General features: G+C 36.5%; 1 protein-coding gene and 1 long non-coding RNA gene across 8 annotated transcripts in view; both read right to left on the bottom strand.

Annotated features, from left to right (window-relative positions):
• Positions 1 to 21,853, bottom strand: part of LOC142052657 (uncharacterized) — a 320,817-nt gene that overhangs the window by 235,856 nt on the left and 63,108 nt on the right. The window lies entirely within an intron of this gene.
• Positions 1 to 21,853, bottom strand: part of PALS2 (protein associated with LIN7 2, MAGUK p55 family member) — a 56,791-nt gene that overhangs the window by 11,215 nt on the left and 23,723 nt on the right. For 3 of the 5 annotated variants that reach the window (XM_075083049.1, XM_075083048.1, XM_075083051.1), the window contains 3 exons: positions 13,793 to 13,911; positions 9,205 to 9,357; positions 69 to 221 (listed from right to left, as the gene is read on the bottom strand). In XM_075083049.1, coding sequence (XP_074939150.1) covers positions 69 to 221; positions 9,205 to 9,357; positions 13,793 to 13,909 — 423 coding nt within the window. In that variant the 5' untranslated portion in view covers positions 13,910 to 13,911. Of the gene's footprint in view, positions 1 to 68; positions 222 to 9,204; positions 9,358 to 13,792; positions 13,915 to 21,853 lie in introns of all 5 variants that reach the window. The other 2 variants (XM_075083050.1, XM_075083047.1) reach the window with 1 other exon arrangement.

Here is a 21,853-nt window from a genome sequence, read left to right as displayed (position 1 = left end):
AATTAGGCACATGCAAACACTTTCACCCGCACTTTAAATTAAAGACACACTCATCTTCAATTACTTACCAGTGGTTCTCCTGCTCTTTTGTGAATTCCAAGAATACGAATAGCATCTACTGGAACAATCTGGTTGTTCACTGAAGAATTATTGACTTCTGGGCTAGCAGGAGGGGAATCATAACATTTTGAAGCCACAATATCATGAGCTTCCAAGAGTGACTGTAAAGAAACAAAAAGCCTTTTTTATATCATGAAGTAACCATTTACAAAAGGATTTAGTGCTGAATAATCACTGAAACTGCCCTTTTGAGACCAGATCTTAAAACTCATAATTCACATGGAAAGGAGCAAAAAAATCACTTTCATGTTTATACGAAAGACAAGTACTCACATGGCCTGATAAGCCTACTGTCTTGGCAAATATGCTCTCTTTTGTAAGTACAAATGCTTCTTCTTAAGGAATTATAGGAGAAATGTGATGAATTTGGGAGGAGTATGTGAACTTGCAGGGAAGAAGATGGAAAAAGGAGTACCTAAAATAGTCTTTCACCTAATGAGACAGTATCTGAGCAAACGTTTAAAGTAAATTAAAAACCCACTGCAAAAAAAAAAATGAAGATAACTCATCATTAGATACTTGTGCCTAATGTAATAAAATTTTCCTCCGCAGTATTTTGGAAATAACAGTGAATTAAAGTTAATTACAGGTATGCAGGGATTTCTAGCAATCTGCAGAATGAGTGAGTCCTTTCTGCTTGCATAAAGCCAAGGCAAAATTCTAGCACCAAATGAATCTAAGTTGACTGAATTCACTTTTTGGAAGACAAGAGCTGAGACCTTATAGTAAATAGTGTTTTCACCAGTCCACGTACATAAGTACAAACAAAAAGGAAGAGATCCAAATAAATATAATCATCTCTGGAAGAAAATGCAATTTAGAATTATTTAAATCTTGAAGTATCTTTTACAAGAAAATCAAGTATTTATAATACAATACATACAGGTAAAAAGTTAAAACTTGTGAAATTAGACAGTGGCACTTTCTGTCTTAAAGAGGAAGAGGGTCACCCTCTAACCACCATATATGGTAGTTCAATATAAAGCATCCTGTAGCAGAGTCTCGCTGACACATACAGGAAGAAGAAAAGAAGCAAGTAGAGGAGATGCCTACTACGCCTCAAACAACATAGCTTTGTTTCAAATAGTGTCCTGATGAGATATGGCCTTAAGTTCACTGACTGGTGTCAAATAAGTAACTATAGAGAAGACACCAAGGACAGGACATCATAGGGACGATCACTGATGGTGACATGCATGTGCCAGAAGACGACAGCAAACTACTAGAAAGTAGAGCTGGTGAGCAGGTGACATTTAAGCAAATTTAACAATTTTGCTATGCAGTCTGCTCCATCCTTCTGTGAGTCACCTCTAACCTAAAAGCTGTGCAACCATATTAGTTTAATGCTACACTGAACATGTGAGCCCTCAAAGCGTCACAAACCCAAACCGTCATTTTAAGCTGCCCATTACACAATGACCTGGCTGATATTTCAACGCAAAGTTAGGAGGAGGTATTAATTCACCAATTCTGTCCCTGCCATTAAGACTGTAAAGACAGCTGATTATTGTGGCTGCTCTGATACTGTGGACAGAAACCAAATCAAATTAAATAGTAAAACCAATCATTTATTTAAATGAAGCAGCAGTCTGATGGTAGCAATTTCTAATTCTTCATTATCCAAGGAATATCCAATCCAGAAACCAGAAGAACAGATCTCTTTTTCCCAATGTTTGCAAGCAACATTTTTGGATCATTCTACATTTCCAGAACAAATCCAGCTAGTATCAACTACACATTTTAATGACAAAACCAGGCAGAAGCACCAGCAGGAGACTTCCAGTTTTCTCTTTTGGTCTCATGCAAGAACAAGTTGTTCCCAAACCTTTGGGCTTCAAATCACTAGATTTGTCATGGAGCCTTGTATATAACCATGCTTGTACAGCCCCCGGCCCTTAACAATCATATAATTTATGGATTATAATCTGATCCACAGTCAAAAGAGACTACTAAGCAAACAGTCTGTGCCATCCTTCGCAGAATAACATGCTCTGTAAGATTCTTCAGTTCTTAAATCTGAACCCATCATCCACATTCTGATCATTCAGTTTCATGGATAAGCATGAATTCTTTCAACTACTACTTAACCACCTCTCAATCACAAAATCTTTTTCCTGCTATTTACACGAAGGACTATCAGAGACTGTAGGTTGCTGCCTACAACTATAAAATGCTTTCTTTAAGAAAAGTAGTTTCTTGGTTTCCTTAAAACAAGCCACAGTTAATTTATCACCTTCCCGTACCTCAGTTCTGGAACTCAAGAATCTATACCAGTTTTACAAGACTGTTTCCAGCCAGCCAGGTGACAGCATACAGTCCTAAAAAACACTTAAACAAAGCTAGCTGGCAACAGGGGCCGTGTGCTGTATCCACTGTCAGACTACTCTCCAAATTTTATGTCGCTCACAGTTACTTTCTTATTTCAGTAATATGCTTGAGTGATCTGAGAAATAGTTGCATGAATTTCACTTGTTTCTTTTTTATGGTATGGGAAAAAGTGATATCCTGTGCTCCTGCAACTCCAGAGCTCCCCTGGAATCTGACCTTTTGCCATACTGGTGCTAGAACACTTTCAAAACCACTGTCAAAGGCTGCAAAACAACATGGACTGAATAATCCACAAGCATAAAATGGTTCAAAGTTTTCTCCATATCACGTATGTAAACAGGATCAGCTGACTATCCAAGACTGGATAACTGTAGAAAGGTTCTGTGGAAAAAATGGCAATGTTGCTGGAATGAGGCATTTAGAAGAACTCTCTGCGTATCACAAGAGATATCGCACAATGGACATACAGTGCTGTGGCAGACAAGTCCTTTGTGCAAGATACTGTCATCACATAATCCATAAACTTAGAACATACTGACTTCTTTACAGTAGTTTTCTGCAGCTGTATTTATTTGAAAGGTTAAAAAAATAATAAAAAAGTAATTCAAAATTCAGTAAACGAAGAGACATTAAACATCCAAGGCTCCCTACAGTGCTGAAGCCAAGTTCAAATGCTAATTTATTTGCCTAAAAAAATTCTCAATACAACCTATAGAAGTTATGAAGCATTGCCTGCCCTATATGATAACTATTTCCCCAACTGTGATCCAATAGAACAGTTAAATTACAAATTGGAGGCTGGGAGTGGGGGGTATACACAAACAAAACAACTCTATGGTCTTGAATTTAGGACTCCTTTCCTAACACTTCAGGCCTCAGAAGTTCTTGAAATATTTCCATTCCTCTTTTATGCACTAAGTATGTGCTAGTCTTCTCTGATAACACTGTTTAAAAATTAGAATTTAATAAATGGACTACAGACCCCCAACATACATGTGAAAAGCAGAGATTTTTAAATGCTGTTCTGGAAAAGTAAGGAAATCATTTAAGATCTTAAAGAAATCAGAGGGGCTGGTAAGGAGGCATGAATGTGTGGGGAAAATAACCCTATAAATTACATCTGTCTAGGAGGCAACTTAAGATCACTTTTCTAAATGAAACATTTTAAAGGTATGATTAGCCATTATAAAGCTAACTGTCAGAATAAAATATTGGCTGCTTTTCAGATTAAGTATTTTATTGCCACAAGAATGTACTATTCAGGATGAATGGCTTGCATAATTCTCAGAAAGGTGAAAATAACTGAACAAGTTCTTCCATAAGCAGCAGAAGTGTCTCTTCTGCATGTTTAACCACTCCAACAGTGCAATACTTTCAACTCCTTCCCCTTCCCTCAAGGCAACCTCTCACCACTCCTCTCTTCTGCTACTGTCTGGCAAGACTTGTTATAGTCTTTTCTATGCACTGCATGTGCCAGCTGGCTCTTCAATACATACTGACCTGATGGCAAGCCACCAATACAGTGAAACTTAGTATCTTCCACACTTTGAACCCTGAAAAGTTTAGTTAAAACTAAAAGGGGTAAAAAGTAGAAGGGAAGAATAGGAAAGTAATGAAAGGAGAAGAGGGAACAGTCAAACATAATAGTATAACCACATGGGCACCTGTACTCCATAGACCTGTCTCTCCCCAATGTATCTTCTGTAAAAATGTGTAAAAGAAATGAAGTTCTGTAATTTGGTATTTTCAGTGCTAAATGACACATTCAAATAAGCTATTGTATCAAGGACTTGTATACCACATTTGATACTTGTATGCCAGGTAGGTTACAACTGTAAGAGGACACTGTGATAAAGTGGCACCATTCATTTGCAAAATACAGAATCAGCCTCTAAAACAGTTACACAATAGTGCCCATGAGTCAAGTCAAGGTGGCCCATCTACACATTTACTGAACTGAAGAAAGGATGCAAATACATTTTCTGTAATTACAAATGCCACTCTGTCTTTCTTTTCCTCCTTACAGGTCCCTTCTTGAAGAATTTGGAATATGCCTCCTTGCACCAAATGAGTTATAAAGGATAGCACTTACTTCCTGAGTATTTAGTTAATTTTATCTTTCCTTTTCAGAGACAGATACCTAGCTTCCCCAAGCCTTAGAAAGATTACTGTATCCATATTTTGGTCTGCAAATTTTCCTAGAAACTCTTCTAGTAGTCATAACTACAATATCAGCTAAATAAAAACACATAATCCAAATAATACTATTTTAGCCTCCATTGTCTTTGTTGCCTGCCTCCAGATGGGGAACAGAAGCACAAAATTCAGGACCAAAAAGTACACCCTAATTGTAGCCTTCCAAACTGAACCACATCAGATCTACTTGTAAAAAGTAAGTAGCTAGCTGCTTTTTGCCTGTACGCAGCGGTCATAACTTTTCATTGGTTCTGCAAATGAGACTGAAGGCCTCACAACAGGCTCTTAGCAAATAAAATACAAGTAAAAGCTGCTTCAGACTTCTTTTTTTTTTTTAACGAACTCTAATTCTGACAGAGTGAAGGAAAGGTTAGTTCTCCAGGGCAGCATTTAACTATCTTAACCATCAAGGTAAGACCAACAAGTCTTTTCTCGTCCTTTTGTACCTAACTCTTTCTGTACCACCCAGGTTTTGCAGCAAATGCAGTAGGAAGCTCTAGAAATAACCTATTTCTCTTACATATCCATGACTCACTCAACAGTATAGTGAAAGAAGCAGCATTCATAACAGGTTCATACCATGCAATAATCATGACACGAATTTTTGAACTGGTTCCAAGGAAGAATCAACAAACTGCCAACCAGTATGTCTGATGTTGATACGAAACAAATTAGAAGAAGTTTCCATTAAAAACTGAATGACTGGACAAAACAGATAATGGGAAAGCTTTAACACTTTAATAAATGCATAACTTAATAAATTAATAAATGTAATAAATGCAAATAAATTTTAAAAATAAAACATGCTTTAATAAAGGGAAGTCATGGTTCTCAAATCTAGTTAAGTTCCTTGAAAGAGTTACCAGGCATGGCAGCAAGGTAGTTACAGTTGATAATATAAATCAATTTCCAAAAGGCTTTTGACAGACTCCTTTATCAAAGTCTTTCAAAGAAACAAAGCTACTATGGGATAAGATGTAAAGCTCTCAAGTGGATGAAAATATTGGTTGAAAGACAGAAAACTGGGGCCAGGAATAAAATATTAGTTCTCACAATTCACATCACCAAGGGATTTCCCAAAGGCATCTGGGCTCAGTTATATACCTGCCAATACACTGACATGTCAGATAAGTGATCCTAGGAAATGGAGGTGAAAAGTGAAATGGCAGGGTTTGCTGATGCTGCTAAACTATCCAAGGAATAAAACAACTGACTAACCTGCAGGAGCACCTCATGAGGAACAAGGCAAATGAAATTCAACACAGACTGCAAAGGAAAATACAATCCTAATTTAACATACTAACTGACAGACTCAGAAGTGGTCTCTCAGAGGTGTAAACAGCACCAAACCAAACCAAACTACAAAACCAACCATGTTCACCAAGCCTAGAGGTATCTCTTCTTTACTGAGAACGTGGTCAACTACTGGAACGGGCTTCCTACAGAGATGGTCTATGCCCCAAGCCTGTCAGTGCTTTAACTTTTGGTCAGCCCTGAAGTGGTCAGGCAGTTGGACTAGATGATCATTGTAAGTCCCTTCCAACTATTCTATTCTATTCTATTCCTATTTCTATTCTATTCCTATTTCTATTCTATTCCTATTTCTATTCTATTCCTATTTCTATTCTATTCCTATTTCTATTCTATTCCTATTTCTATTCTATTCCTATTTCTATTCTATTCCTATTTCTATTCTATTCCTATTTCTATTCTATTCCTATTTCTATTCTATTCCTATTTCTATTCTATTCCTATTTCTATTCTATTCCTATTTCTATTCTATTCCTATTTCTATTCTATTCCTATTTCTATTCTATTCCTATTTCTATTCTATTCCTATTTCTATTCTATTCCTATTTCTATTCTATTCCTATTCTATTCTATTCCTATTCTATTCTATTCCTATTCTATTCTATTCCTATTCTATTCTATTCTATTCCTATTCTATTCTATTCTATTCCTATTCTATTCTATTCCTATTCTATTCTATTCCTATTCTATTCTATTCCTATTCTATTCTATTCTATTCCTATTCTATTCTATTCCTATTCTATTCTATTCCTATTCTATTCTATTCCTATTCTATTCTATTCTATTCCTATTCTATTCTATTCCTATTCTATTCTATTCTATTCCTATTCTATTCTATTCCTATTCTATTCCTATTCTATTCCTATTCTATTCCTATTCTATTCCTATTCTATTCTATTCTAATTCTATTCTATTCTTATTCTATTCTATTCTTATTCTATTCTATTCTTATTCTATTCTATTCTATTCTAATTCTATTCTAATTCTATTCTATTCTAATTCTATTCTATTCTAATTCTATTCTATTCTATTCTATTCACCAGCTGTTAAAAAGACAAACCAAATACTAGGAATATCTAAGTGATGAGTAGGAGATTCAGTGGAAATAATTATACCACTTCATAAATCCATCCCGCTGTGAATGATTCTGGGAAGCTCTATACAGCTTCGTTTCCCTTCTTTTTATTTATTTGAGAGAGACAGACATACATATACAATGAGGTCTCTCAAAACACAAGTAATAATGGAAAAGCTAATTAAGAAAAACTGTTCAACCTCTTCTTACACAAGAGCAAGGGGATATCAAGTGATATTGACAGGAGATAGTCTCAAAACCAAAACAGCATAGTCTCCACTCTGCTGCGGGATATTGTGAATGCCAGATTTTTACATGGGTTCAAAAAAACAACTGAACAAGTTGATGGAAGAGAACGCCACCAGAGGTGGATGACACTACTTCTCACTCAGAAGTCTGAGCAACAAGTCACTAAGTCCTCACAAAACATTTGGAAAAGTATCACTGTTGGCTTGTTCTAGCCTTACAGTCTTCACTAGATGCCTACTGCTGGGGACAGGGAAGGAAAACAGAAGAGACATCTGTTAAATGGACATGTAACGCACAGTTAGGAAGCACTAGCAGAATCAGAGCAAAACTATGAAGTTAACAGCATATACGCATTTTAAAGTCTTTTGTTTACAAATCAAACAACAAAAAAGGTACAATAGTGTAAATATTGGCACTTTTGTTCACCAGCTACTTTGGAACTTTTAAATTAAATATGTAAGCTGCTTAAGCCTGAACTAATGGAGTAACCAGGATCATGTTGTGCCTCTCTGTAAATATAACCGCTGAACAGGAACGAATGCTGGGTTTGCCTTAGTATCGGCTAATCGTCCCAATTAAAATTCTTATTTCAGTCTTATTTCTTATTATTCTTACCTCAGTCTCCTACAGGCCATTTTCAGTCTCTACCACAAAGATTCTTTGCTCAGTTTGTCTTTGGTCCTTGCTATCTCTCCTCAGAGATCATTGCTACAGTGCCTCTCTGAGTCAGTCTACTCCAGCAAGTTCTTCACTTATTAAGTCCTTTTCATCTCTTGATTCATCCTCTTGAACTTGTCAGCTTTAGTTTCTCTATCTTACACAATGGATCTTTGTCAGGTACGTCACTGCACCAGCTGGTCCCCAGTTCCATTATTTTTGCATCTTAACTACCAATTTTTCCAAACTCATCCTCTCCAGTACCAATTTCTGCTAAGGGATCGAACACTGATTTGAAGGTTTATTCACCAGTAAGTCTCCAAATGGTAGTCTTTGATCGCTTAGCTATGATGCCTTCCTGGACAAATAAAAGCACAAGGGAGGCCAACATACTCCTCTCAGAAGAGGCAGAGGAACTGTCAGCACTTAAAATAGCTACTACCTCAAAAGCTGAGCTCCTAACGTGTTCCTTCTTCCAGCAGCCCACAGCTTGACAGCATTTCCACAGTGTTTATGTTACCTGTATGTAACCTACGGTAAGCAGTAATGCACCTCACCGCTATGTATAACATATAACTGAAAAATTAGAAAAAAGTGTGTGTTTAAACTCATATACCCCAATAATGTCTATGACTCTATACCTGTCTGCCAAAAGAAGCGCATTTATACTGCGGCAAAAGGTTTGCTTATGTTATTCTACAGGATACCTGTAGCTAAGTACTAAAGTCAGCTGAAACCTGCCAAAAGAGTCCATAATCTACCAAGGATTTACAAACCCTAATTTTCAAGGGTCAGAATGGAAGCTGGTAAGAGAAAGGCAGCTATAGAAAAACAACTTCTTTTAACAACCGTATGTCAAAACTTCATTTATGTTGATTAGAGCAACAGTGAGAGGGATGCAGAGCCTCAGCTTACACTGCAGTGCAGACCACATCACAGAAGAAACACGTTCCTTCACTCTGCAAACTGTACATCTTACACATGAGTATGAATGCCAACAGCTGAACTGAGGTGGAGAACAGTCAGTATCAGGAACTGAGACCACTTGGAAGTGCTAAGGATGAAGCCTTCAGGGAATTATTATGGCAACTCTAGTCTATAGGAAGTAAATATTTGTCCAAGACTTATAACAGAAACTCAAGTGGAATTCAATAGTATAACACTAAATACTAGTTTGCTACAGTTGAGGTTTTGTTTCATTCTTATTCCTAGATCTGTATGTGGACACTGATACAGTAAATTGGTAATATACTGTTAAAAGGTGGCACCTGAAAATGAGGCTCCTTGAGTATTCCAACCAATTCTGCAATATTTTCATCTTTATTTATTAAGGGACTGATGTCTTCAAGAATTTCATTCACCAGCTCCAGGTTGTTGTCACTGACAGCCTCAAGTTTAGAATCTTCCAGTCGCTCATGAGCCTGTAAGAGTAAATAAATGAGACTATACTATAAATAAAATTCAAGTAGTTCCAATTTATAAACTTTTTAATTCATTTCTTGGTGCAACCTTTAGCAGGAAAGCCAGAAGAATTACATATAGAATAACCTGTATATTTTATCTTTAAAACTGCTGAAGGATTTTGCATGCTTAATTATGTGACCCAACAGACTTTATGAGCAGCACCTGTCAGAGATGCTGCTTATGTCCTTATTTCCTATAAACTCTATGCTATATACACCAAAGAGTTCCCTCTGAACAGTATAAGGCCTCAGATCTTTTCTGCTTCAGAACTCAGTACAAGTACGCCTTCTAGAAGAAGGAGAAAAAAGGAACTATGGAATCTGCTTAGAAAAAAAAATAGTCTGCAAGAGAAGCATTTACTCAGACTCCTCTCATTCAAACACCTTCAAAGCAGTAAATTCTAAAGGAAAGTCTGCATAACTAAAAGAAATTCTAAAGAAAAGTCTGTGGCAAAGGCGGCTAGCAGTATCCTGGGCTGCATTAGGAAGAGTGTTGCCAGAAGGTCAAGCTCTATTCAGCACTGGTGAGGCCACACCTGGTGTACGGTGTACCATTCTGGACATACTGGCGAGAGGCCAGCAAAGGGCCACAAAGATGATGAAGGGACTGGAGCATGTCACCTTTGAGAAAAGACTGAGGGAGATGGGACTGTTGAGCCTGGAGAAGAGAGGGCTTGGGCGGGGATCTCATCAACGTGTATAAATAACTGAAGGGAGGCTGCAAAGAGGACAGAGACATGCTCTTTTCAGAGGTGGCCAGTGATAGGACCAGAGGCAATGGGCACCATGAGACACAGGAGGCTCTGTCTGAACATAAGGCAACACTTTTTTGTTGCGAGGCTGACCAAGCACTGGCGCAGTTTGCCCAGAGGGGTTGTGAAGTCTCTCTTCTTGGAGATCTTCAGAAGCCATCTGGACATCATCCTGGGCAACCATCTCCAGGTGACCCTGCTTGAGAGGGTAGTTGGACCAGATGCCTTTCAGAGGTACCTTCCAACTTCAACCATTCTGTGATACTGTGATAACTTTTTATCTCTTTCTAGAGCTGTTCCTGCAAACGTAACCCTTTCCTAAACACTGCAGATACTTAAACTCATGGAAAGGAAGTTGTTTTGAGCTGCAAGAGAAATATCTTTAAAATCCAAATACTTACTTATTTATTACAGGCAGTGCTGTATCATAAAATTAGGAAATAAGAGGAGGCCAAAAATAACTAAGATTCTCAATGCATTCAATTCAGAGTTACTTATAACACCGTAGCAAAAAGAATTTCAAAAAAAGAACAATCGCTTTGGCATGTAAAAACACAAGAAATAACAGATATACTTGGGAGTCATCCATATATACTTCCCATATATATAATCTGAAGGTAGTCACAACACATCTACTGTCTTATTAGTGCTTTAAAACAGAAGTTAAAATAAAAAATTGCTAAAACCAGAAAACTTTGCCTCTTGAAATCATCTGAGTATTAAATTCTACTTCATATATATAAAATGGTACTTCTGCAGGACTGATGATCTACCACTGGAAAGGCTAACTTAACATAGAGAAAGACATTTCAAACATTCCCCAACACCAACACACACAAACTGAATGACCATGATTACAAAGTCATAGGAAGCTCAGCACCTACACGCATTCTCCCTGATAAGGGAATGCTACTTTGTATATAACATGTTCAGTAAATAATATCCTTCTTTTAAAGTTTACTTCTTTTACAGCAAATACAAACATAAATCTATTGACTTTTGAACATACTCCAACTGCAAACCTTTATCAGATTAGAGAGTATGGGTTACCTTCTTTCTCACACATTTTCTTTAAAATACTACCACTAACAGAGAGTACAATCTAAATACAAATATCCTCACCCTTTGATCCAAAATCAAGGCCACGTACATACCGGGAAACAGAATGTTTATCAGTCAACAACCTCTGATCCTGTAATATGTTGGGGAGTAGCAAGATATGGAATGGTATGTTTAAAAAAAAAAAAAAAAAAGGAAGAGCCAACTTAGATATTGCGATTATTTTTCTTTCAGTTCATCATTTCAGAAACAGTGACAGTGAAGTGAGTGTTTTGATTCATTCAATATTTATTATACTTGCCAAATGCTGAAATAGTAAGGCTTTTGCCTCCAATCTGATATCCTAAATACTGGACTCAGCGTTTATAGATTACACCTAAGATGCTTCCTTGGCCTGGGGTAGGCATTTATCTGGTATGCTGTAGGCTATGCTACAATACTAAAAGCAATAGTGTGACTGCAGAAAAGTTTTGAGGTCCGAAAGAATAGTTAACAATCCAGAAGAGAATTTTGATAACACAGTTCAGTAGCAAAACTGAGTAAAATTCCTGCATGTTCCAAATTCAACAACTGTTTTCAAAAAAGCATAACAACTCTAAAGGCTAGTTAGAATTGAGCATAAACCTCAGTAAATGACAAGAAAATGCATTTTACAGTGATTAGAGTTACTTCCCCTTTCCCCTACCACCCACCGAAGAATGGAAGGGTACAGTAAAAAACCCTATCTGAAAAAGATCTGTAATCACTACCATGATGCCTTTATTCTAGACAGAAAAAGTGTGAAATTAACTTAATGCAATTTGAAAAGATTAGCTAAACTTTGCATTGTAAAATATTATAGGCTTACTTCTTTGCTTGTTGCTTGCTTTTATTTTTTTAAGGATGGAAAAGAAAAAAAATAAGCTTGTATGGCTCGTGGCACATTTCCCTAACTTTCTTTTTTTCCTTTTTGGAATACTCTACATAATGTTTACTCTTAATAACTGACTAATAAAGGAAAATGAAAAAGCATTTACGTTTCTGGCCTAGTCTGAAATGAATCTGCTTAAATAATCCGATCATCTCAGGGTCCTGAGAATTGCCTATTCTGTTAAAACTAGCTCTTCTAACAGAAAAACAAGTTTTATATATTTTTAGAGACAAATGGATATATATGAACTACATATACTTTGTTAAATGTGTTGTCGTTTTGATCTTGTCCTTATTTAGTTCTGCTGGTTAGGACTGAGTTTTTGGGTTTAATTCCAAAATAATTACAAATGAAAATATGAGTGAAGTCATGCCATATGAACACAATTAAAACCTTTCAGCATTCTAAATAAAGCAATTTTATAGTTAAGAGTCTGTTTCCATTACAAGCACTTTTTTACATCTGCTAGTCATTAAATTCTACATAATTGTAATTGGCCATTAAAACACAAATTCTTGATAAGAAGAAAAATGCTTTGCAATGGACATTTTCTTCATGATAAACACTAAATATGACGTATGCAGCACATACTGAAGTTGGAAACAACTCTAAGTAAGAAAATGCTTTTACTTACTCTAATAAATTTAATACACAAATCTTTCCCTCTGCTAGTCATCTCACTAGCAGATGAGACACAACCATTATTTCAAAATTTATTACTATGCAATGTCTTCCACTTAAAACCAGTTTTTTTGAATGGCTAAGCAGAAGTAAATTTTTATATGAATTCTTATGAGAAGTTTTCTTTTCCAGATCTGTATACCCAGCAAAATCCCTGCACAACAATCCTTTAGCTTTACAGACTACTGCATGCCTGCCCAGAGGGCATTGCTTTAGATGTCTACTCATATTAAAGAGACAGCTACATTTAAGTTAACTGGTTCTTCCTCATGAAAGGAGGTTATTTTTATGAAGTAAGATTAAGAAAGAATATATGTTGTGCAATATACAGTGCATCTCCTACATTTTAATTACAGAGTCCAAAGATTTTTTGTAAATATCACTGTACATATTTATAAATATGTACCATCTATAAATAAAAGACTTGCATAATGTGAGACCAAAACTAAGGATAGCACATGCCTCAGAGAGCTGACAATCAAAGGTCCCAGTATTACTCTGAGACCCAGGAATGGGCATGGAGAGAATATTTCACTGGGCTGTTCAGAAAGACCTACTCAACCAAAGACAAAAAGAAAACTTGTTTACGCCATGGCGGAAAGAGGATATTGCTCTCACTTTTCACCTTTGGCAAAAATGCTAAAAGTCAGAAGGCATATGGGTTTTGCACACAACAGTGGTCATGAGACTATATTAAAACCAACTGCTTCTATTTTCACGTATTTTCACATTGTCTTAATAAACAATTTTACCACATTATTTCTGGAGTTTCTGAATTTTTCTTCTTCCTCTAGACTCTTCTATGTAACATTAAATCAGCATGCACAGAAATTACATTATACCAAATCTTCGAGAACTCCTTCAAGTCTTTTAATAAGACATACTGTACATAAAAGCCATTGTTAATACCTCGATCCATACTCAAAGTTCACACAACAATTTAAGGATCAAAATATTCCCAGATTCTACTCAGAGCAGCAAGTTTAAATACCTTAGCAAGTGATCTTACAATAGGGTTTTCCATAATTCCTTTAAGAAAAATCAGGTCTATTTCTTCAGCACCCGTTGATGTCGGCAGATCAGTGAGGTTATCCAGGACCTGCTGCATGGCTGCTGACAAAACAAAAACAAAAAGTAAGTACTGCCCAAAATAGGCTTGCATAAATAGCAAAAGCTCTGGGAAACACCACAATACTATCTTTTTATCATTTATTTTATTATATTATTTTATTAATATTTATTAATATTTATTTATTAATATTTATTAATATTAAGCAGCCAACTACATCTACTGAGACCAAGTGGACGGAATGGAAAAAGAAGGGTTTTTTTGTTGTATGAAAGGTGGAAATAAAGGATCTATCCAAATCCTTATCATCATGATCAACTTAAATCCACGCCCAGCACATTCCTTTCAGGATTCACTACTACTTCAAGACTGAAGAAAACAAACAAGCATAAGCTATGTATAAGGTATGCATAATCTTCCAATGACAGTTCTGACATATTGCACTCAGCACTAAGCGTAGATGGTGCAGATGCTAACACCAACCTGGCACCACAACACACTGCAATGGAAGTATATCCTAGAATGCGAAACATATTGTGCCTGCCCAGTACCCTCAGTGGACATTTTCCTGGTTATCTACTGACTCACAGGGAGAACTGCAGCAACTTGGGTGAGCGGGAACAACAGTGCCCAAGAAAAAGTCAGAATATCCCACCATCACAGCTGTCCCATCCCGTGAAGTCACTGAGGTGAGTCATGAGAATTTATTTTATAACTGTGTGCTTCAATCCTCCCATTTCAGATAAAGCTGAGAAAAACAGATCTTTATTGTTAGACAACAGGTTCAGTATGTTCACACATTAGAGAGTTCTTGCGCATCTGGGGACGTGTGCAGCAGCCCTTAGCAGGGATTATATCAGCTAGCCCTGAGCTTTGCAGAGATGAACATGTGCCAGCTTAGGCTAAGCAGGAACAGGGGCACCCTTGGAGATAGTTATGATGTCCCTTGCAAAGTAGATGGTCCTTCTTTTCCTGTTTTCCAACATGCAACTAAATATTCTTATCCCACAGTATTATCTTAGAAATGAATAACCTATACTGGTCTTGTTTTTAACTGTATTGTTTTAAACTCCTGCCAAGTTATATGTGTTTGGTCAAATAGACACATGGACAGGTATACTTTAAAAATAAATCTTCTGTTGAGATCCCCAACAAGCTGAAAAGCACTCAAAAAACCACTGCGTACTGCAAAGCTCCGCATGTTGCATAGCAGCATATATGAAGAAAATTAGAAAGCCTATATGCCCCTTCTCCCACACAGGAATTTACCCTTAACTTTCCTCACTGCTTTATAATGAAAGCTATTATGAAACACTGCACAGTAACAGAACAAACAGCATTTCTCAACACCTACTTTCCAATTTCAATTCTTTCTAGAAAATTCCACCCAAGAAAAAATTTCCTGGCCATTCTTTGTCAAGTGGAACTGACTTTTCAACAATCAGATTGTCTTGTGTGCCACATTTTAACTACAGTAGTGTGTGTCAAAAGACTGCATTTTTTTAAAAAATATGTTTTAACCATACTTCTCGCTTTCCAAAAAGTGAATCTTCTGTGAAACCATGAGTAGGAGGGAAAATGACACTTTATGCTTTCAGATTTTGAAGCAATACTATTTCTACTTTTTTTAATAGACTAAGTGCCGCTAGCAATCACACATTACGTAAAGTCACCAAATCAAGCTGTAAATAGTTCACATCTTCGTCAGGCTAGGTATGTCCTATATCTTGACTAGCTCACCTGCAGATGCAACTGCCTTGTTTCACATTTTCTCAACTCCTAGTTACAGATTGATGACTCTTAATGCAGTTATGCAAGCTTTAGTATGTGCAGAAGTAGACATGTTTCTAGCCAACTTACGTAGTGTACTAGGTGCTGCATAAATACTGCAAGTGTTATAATAATAAGCTTTCTTTACATTTTTACCAGTTATGTAAATTGTTTTTAAGGGACTTCAGGTTAGCACTTTTGTTCTTATAAATAATCTGAGTAAAAATGTAAAGCTTCCTTCAGGTCAAAGCATACATCTCAACTACCAGTTGCAATTCCAGCACTTGATGCTGACAGAGGCGTGCATAATAAAAGACATTCCTTATATATCTCCATGTTAATAAGCTTTTTCTTGCATAACCCTTTCAGAATTCTGCTTATCATAGAATGATCAAATGTTCACATTAATACACATTAAGCTTCACAAGAATGACTTTCAAGCTTTTTGAAGCTAGACAGGATATTTTAATCTGAATATTTTATTTAATAAAGGTTCCACAAATTCTAGCATCAAAACTGCTTCAGTATATTTTAGCATTCTTGGAAAGCAGCAATCACCTTTATCAACATGCAGAGTTCAAAAAATTCACAAAGGCAGACTTGCACCCCAGGTGATCAAAACCAAAACCAGCTGTTTTCAGAAATAACTTCTTGCTGTGCACCTGATGACTGCTTTCTTTCATGGCACAACCACCACGGCAAGTGTCATCTTAGCTATAAATAGCATTACCTCAACATTAGAAAGAAAATCAAAAAGGACAAAAAGGCAGGCATATGTAAGTTGGGATAAGGCACCTTTACTCACCTTGGATTGTCTACATTAAAACACAATGTGGGTCTCTCTACTGCCTCAGTGTAGCTAGTTCCCCTTCTTAAAGGAAAGACCTTTCTAAGTAGTTGAATAAAAAAATAATACTGCTAAGTACCCCCTTATTTTAACAAGCTAGAAGGTTAAGTAAAAAACTTTTAGCACAGGAGAAAGCTTTAAGAAGCTTCAACAAAGTCTTTGTACCTGTTACCTAATACATGGTAACCGAAAACTAGAGCAATATTTATGTGCTTCACTGTGTTTACATGCTTCACAGTGTTTCACTGTTTTACATTCACGTGGCAAAAAAAATTCAGAACATGACCAAATGTTAGTTTTCAAAAAGTTATCAGGAGCATCTTCCAACAGGAATTATTTCAGCTGGTTTATTTAAAAAGAATATACAACAATACAGGGGTATTTTTTGTAGCACACTAGACTAAGCACTTTAGTTTCAGCATTTTACATTTATTATGCAAGTCACAGGCCAGCTTCAAACGTAGTTCCCGTTTAATATGAAATGCTAATATTTGCTCACATGCGAAAACAGCTTTGAAAGTCTAAGCAACATATTGACCTACGTATGCCTTAGGAATTCATATGTGTACTTTCAAACAATTTGATTTATCCAAAGACAATTTAAGGGGGCAGGGAAGACACTTTGGTAAATGTACTATTTTTTTATTATTTTTTATTATTATTATTATTTTTATGTAACTATTCAACAGGCTTTTGTTTGTTCATTTCTAGGGGAGAAAAACTTATTAAAATACAAACAGCAGGAGATATGTTGTTTCCAGGCTTAATTATAATGACCTTCAGAATAATGTAGATACACATGGAATTTCAAGTAGTAGCCTTTAAAACAATTTCACTTCTTTCTTTCCTGGGGCAAAGCCACCTTAGCTCTTCTAGAAAAGTATCTTTGAGCAGCAGGAATGAAAGCCGAAGATGTAAGTTCTCACATAGGAAAGTTTTACTTAAAAGATCAGGTCCTAACAAGCAAGAAACAGATATAGCTAAGGAGTTCAGGGACTACCAGATCTATATACCCTATCAGAAATTGCCTTTTGAGCCTCCAATCTCTTCTCTGGCAAATCTGCCCTTTAAACGTTGACAGAATTTACTCACTGTGGGTAGGGGGGACAGGGGGAAGACCTGCAGAACTTACATATAAGTCCAGCATACAAGAACTAAGGACTACAGTGAACAAACCACATAAACCCGATTGTCAGGAGTGCTCCTTATTGTTGAATACTTTGGTGCCCAATAAAAAGAAAATGTGTGCTTTTCCTGCAGTGGATAATTAATTGGCTCTCTCTTGCCCCATCTTTTAGAGGAAACTGGTAAGAACATACTAGCTTTGAGACCTCTACCATGCACCACCTCCTCTCTCTGAAGACAAGCCTTTTCCTATATTCAAAGACCCATCTGGGTAAAATTTTAAATTCTCATCACAACAAAAAAGGATTTGCTTTTGTGAGGGCAGCTTGAACTAGGCATGGGTGACCACAATGGTTAACAAAACCATCTAGGAACACACACATCACAGGAAATACACATTGACAACGGCCTCCAGACAGAACAGGAGGAACTGAGCAGCGTGCATCCTGATGCATAAGAATACAGAAATCCTACTTACTAATGCAAAATTTTTTAACTAGAATTGACTCCTCCTAGTTCACATATAGCTCTTCAAACAACCAAAGGATGCTCCAAAGGTTTAATCTACATACTGTACCTTACAACAATAAATTCAGATCAAACAGAAGTTAAAGATACTATGATAACTCTTTTCTTGTATTTGTAACAAAAAGACAGGTTTTCACCATGCTCTCAACTGTGACTCTTCTATTAAATCTAATTTTATTCTTTCTTTCAGTGCCTAATTCTTGTCTACATTAATTCTATGTAAAGGAAAGAGGAAGCATACATTTAAATAAATTTTCCAGATTTGCAGACAGAAGACAAATGTGTCACTCACTGGGGAAAATTAAAGCTTTCCAAAGTGAATACTTTGCACAATTTTATTTTTAGCTCAATTTCATTTTATTAGTCTTCAAGGTTACAAATTAACAGGAATGAAAAGAAAATTACACATAAGATATTTAAACAAACATATGTATATTTATTTCCACATGACATACTCATCTGTATAGGAAGGTAGAACAAATACCTCAAGGACTATTGGTGAGGCTGGTGCTTCACACAAAGTCTAGAAAGTTAGATTAAAATCTTGTCACACACACAAACTTTGGAAACAATTTCTCATGTGATTTAAAACCTTTTCAAGAGGGATACATCCAAAAGGAAAGTTTCACAAGACACCCGATATGCATAGACAAAAGAAGATTCATTTGTAACTCATACAGCCCTTAACCAATGACAGCTGCATAAATTTTTTCCATTTGTATTCATGTTTTAAAAAAATTTATTTATGCTTTAACATAAGGCAAAAAGTTATTTTGTATTGGCCACTTCTTTCCCCAGTTATAAATTGTAACATTTTTGGCAGCATATAACAATTAGGTCTGAGAAAAGGAGCACCTATGAACAAATTAAGATTCTGAGCTAGTACAAATAAGTTCATTCACTAACAGACTATTGACCAAGAATACGTGAAACACTGACAAAGCCCTCTGTTACTGTTAAAGTTTCAGAAACCAGGTTTTAAGATAGAAGTCTCTGGGAAAGCATTATGCAGTGAGCACATACAACATTATGTTTGCGTTTTCACAGTCAGCAACTGTATTCATTGAGCAGAGACTGCATTTAGAAATACCTTCAGAGAAGTGCTATAAACACAATGCACAACTGAAGTTTAGCCCCTCTGCTCCTCTACGATACGCTACAAATCAGTTACACAATCCCATACAAGCTGTGCCTACGTTGCTCACTGTAGTAGGGAACGATACTTCGGCTCTCCAGCATCTAAAGGCTTTGCATCTACATCAATGTGAGGTTTTATCCAGGCTATTCGAAAACAACTGCCAAGCAGAGAGTGTTGGGCCAATGCAGCCATAACCCTATTGATTGCTGCCTTAACTCAAGTATTTCTGGGCAGCAGTCCACTGTAACATCATGTAGGCACATTTTCTAAACAGGACTCCTTCCTCATTCAGTGAATACAGTGGACTTCCTCTAGAAAGACAGTACAACTGCTTAATGAAGAAAGCTGCTGTCTGTGGCATGCATACTTTACTGACTGCAGAAATGAATAGCATATATGACAGCAAATTAGTAATGGAAGGAGGAAAAGTTTAATTTATAAGAATGAATGCTCTCCTGAATATTCAAATTCTATCCACTGAATTTTTGCATGTCGAAAAGAAATAACATAAATGCTAAGAAGTGTTTACTAATTCTTTACTTCATTTTCTCCAAGCCTCCTGGCAAGTGAAGATTGAGCTAATTTAGCATAACTATAATTAGAAGCTCTAGCAGTCCCTAACCTTATCTAGCCTAGCTCAACTAAATCTTACATGCCCATTTTTCTTCATGACTCTTAAGGTCACAAAAGCTATGGGGAAAAGCAAACAACCCTTCCCTGTCCTGAACACTGTAGCCATGCTTCTTTCAGGCTGTGAAGTTTGTCTAAAAAAAGATGAAGCACAAATTTTCTGATGAACAGATGGACCTCACAGCTGCATCTTTTGGAAAGAAAAGCACTATTTTAAAATTATTTCAGCAAAGATAAAAAGGGAGCAAATCATTACATCTCCAAAACCAGCTGAATTAAAAGGTTAAATCTTATTTGGATACATATCTCATGACCAACAATAAGATATTGATAAGAGATACACTAAAATCCTGTACTGAGGAAATTCTGTTAGGCTTCTCTTTCTTAAAGGACTGTGAAGAAAAAGATCTCAATTGTAAAGTACAAAGGCAATTAACTTGATGCTCACTAACTAAGCTTGAGGTTTTGAAGATAAGCCTATACAGGTGTTAAATATTACCAAGTTTCCAGACTTCTCTTAATTAGAGAAAGACTGATGCAAGCTTCAGGCACAGATGATGATTAACTGAGGAAGAATACACATGCACACGCACAAATATGCCGAATGTGTCTTTTATGAGAAGCTTCTCTTTGTCAGATAATGGTTTAAATCGTACAGGTCTAAGCCCACAGTTGAAAGTTCTCTGCAGCAAATAAATGGTAGGACAGCAGAAACCTGCCTGGTGATTCCTCTGTTGTAGTCTGAGCCACCTAATGAAATTGCTTCTTCATTACGGTATTTTTGCACACTGGAAGAGGCAGGAGGGCTTAAGATGCCTTCTGAAAGGTTCAGGGCATGCAATTATTTGAAAAGAGAATTCACTTTTCCATTTCTCTGCTGAAATAGTTCTCATGCTCCACTAAAAAAGTAGCATTTCTTACTGAATTACAGCATAAACAACTGTTTAAGAGTTATCAGTTAAAATAAAAGATTATGAAAAAGTAAACATTTTCCTCCCAGGGGTACATTCAGGGAAATAATTGGATCAAGTTATGAAAGCTTAACTTAAGTGGGAAGGTTACCCACGAGGTTTCTAATCCGAACTCATGCTCTAAGAAGGGACAGCTATGACAGCACACCACATTGCTCGGGGCTTTACCCAGTAAAGTCTTGAAAACTTCCCAGGATGGACTACACAACTTCTCTTGGCAACCACTTCTACTACTTCCTAATGATGAAAAAGGTTTTCCTTACCTACAGTCTGAATTTCTCTTGCTTCCTTTTATGTCATTTGTCTCTCATGCTCACTGGAACAGGTTGTCCACAGAAGCTGTGGAGTCTCCATCCCTGGAGATATTCCAAACCTAACGGACACAGTCGGGTTGATTCTGTATGAGCAGGGGGATTGAGCCAGATGATCTGAAGAAGTCTCTTCCAACCTCAATGATTCTGTGATTCTGTAATTATTTCCTAGTATCCTTCATTCAGATAGAAAGCATCACTCACTACTATTACTCTTCTTGAAATTTGCTATATAAGCTTTCATACCATGTAAATACTACCTTTAAATAAATACTGGAAACTCATATTGATCCTAAAAGACAGAAATCTCCACTCTTTCTGTAACACAGAAGGCCCCAGTTTAAACCCATAAATACCACTGGCTCAATTACAGGTGCCTGCGCTTCTCCAGGGCAACTCAAGCAATACTGAAAAAGTTACGCTATGAGTGGTTGTTTTGAGCTCAACCTAAGAATTTTCACAGCATTTTTAAAAAAAAAAAGAGCAGACCTATGTCTCCAAATAATTACTTTATGAATTGATACTAAATCGCTAATATGCTGCTTTACAGCTTCTAAACACTGCTCATCAGAAGCTTAATAACTACAGTAAATCTTTGCTGAACTGCTGAACATCACCACTGCCAGTTGCCAACAAATAAACAAATTTACTTCCATGGCTTCT

Source organism: Phalacrocorax aristotelis, chromosome 2 (genome assembly GCF_949628215.1).
Source record: "Phalacrocorax aristotelis chromosome 2, bGulAri2.1, whole genome shotgun sequence".
Classification (NCBI taxonomy): Eukaryota; Metazoa; Chordata; class Aves; order Suliformes; family Phalacrocoracidae; genus Phalacrocorax; species Phalacrocorax aristotelis.
This window is presented reverse-complemented; position numbering and strand designations above follow the sequence as displayed.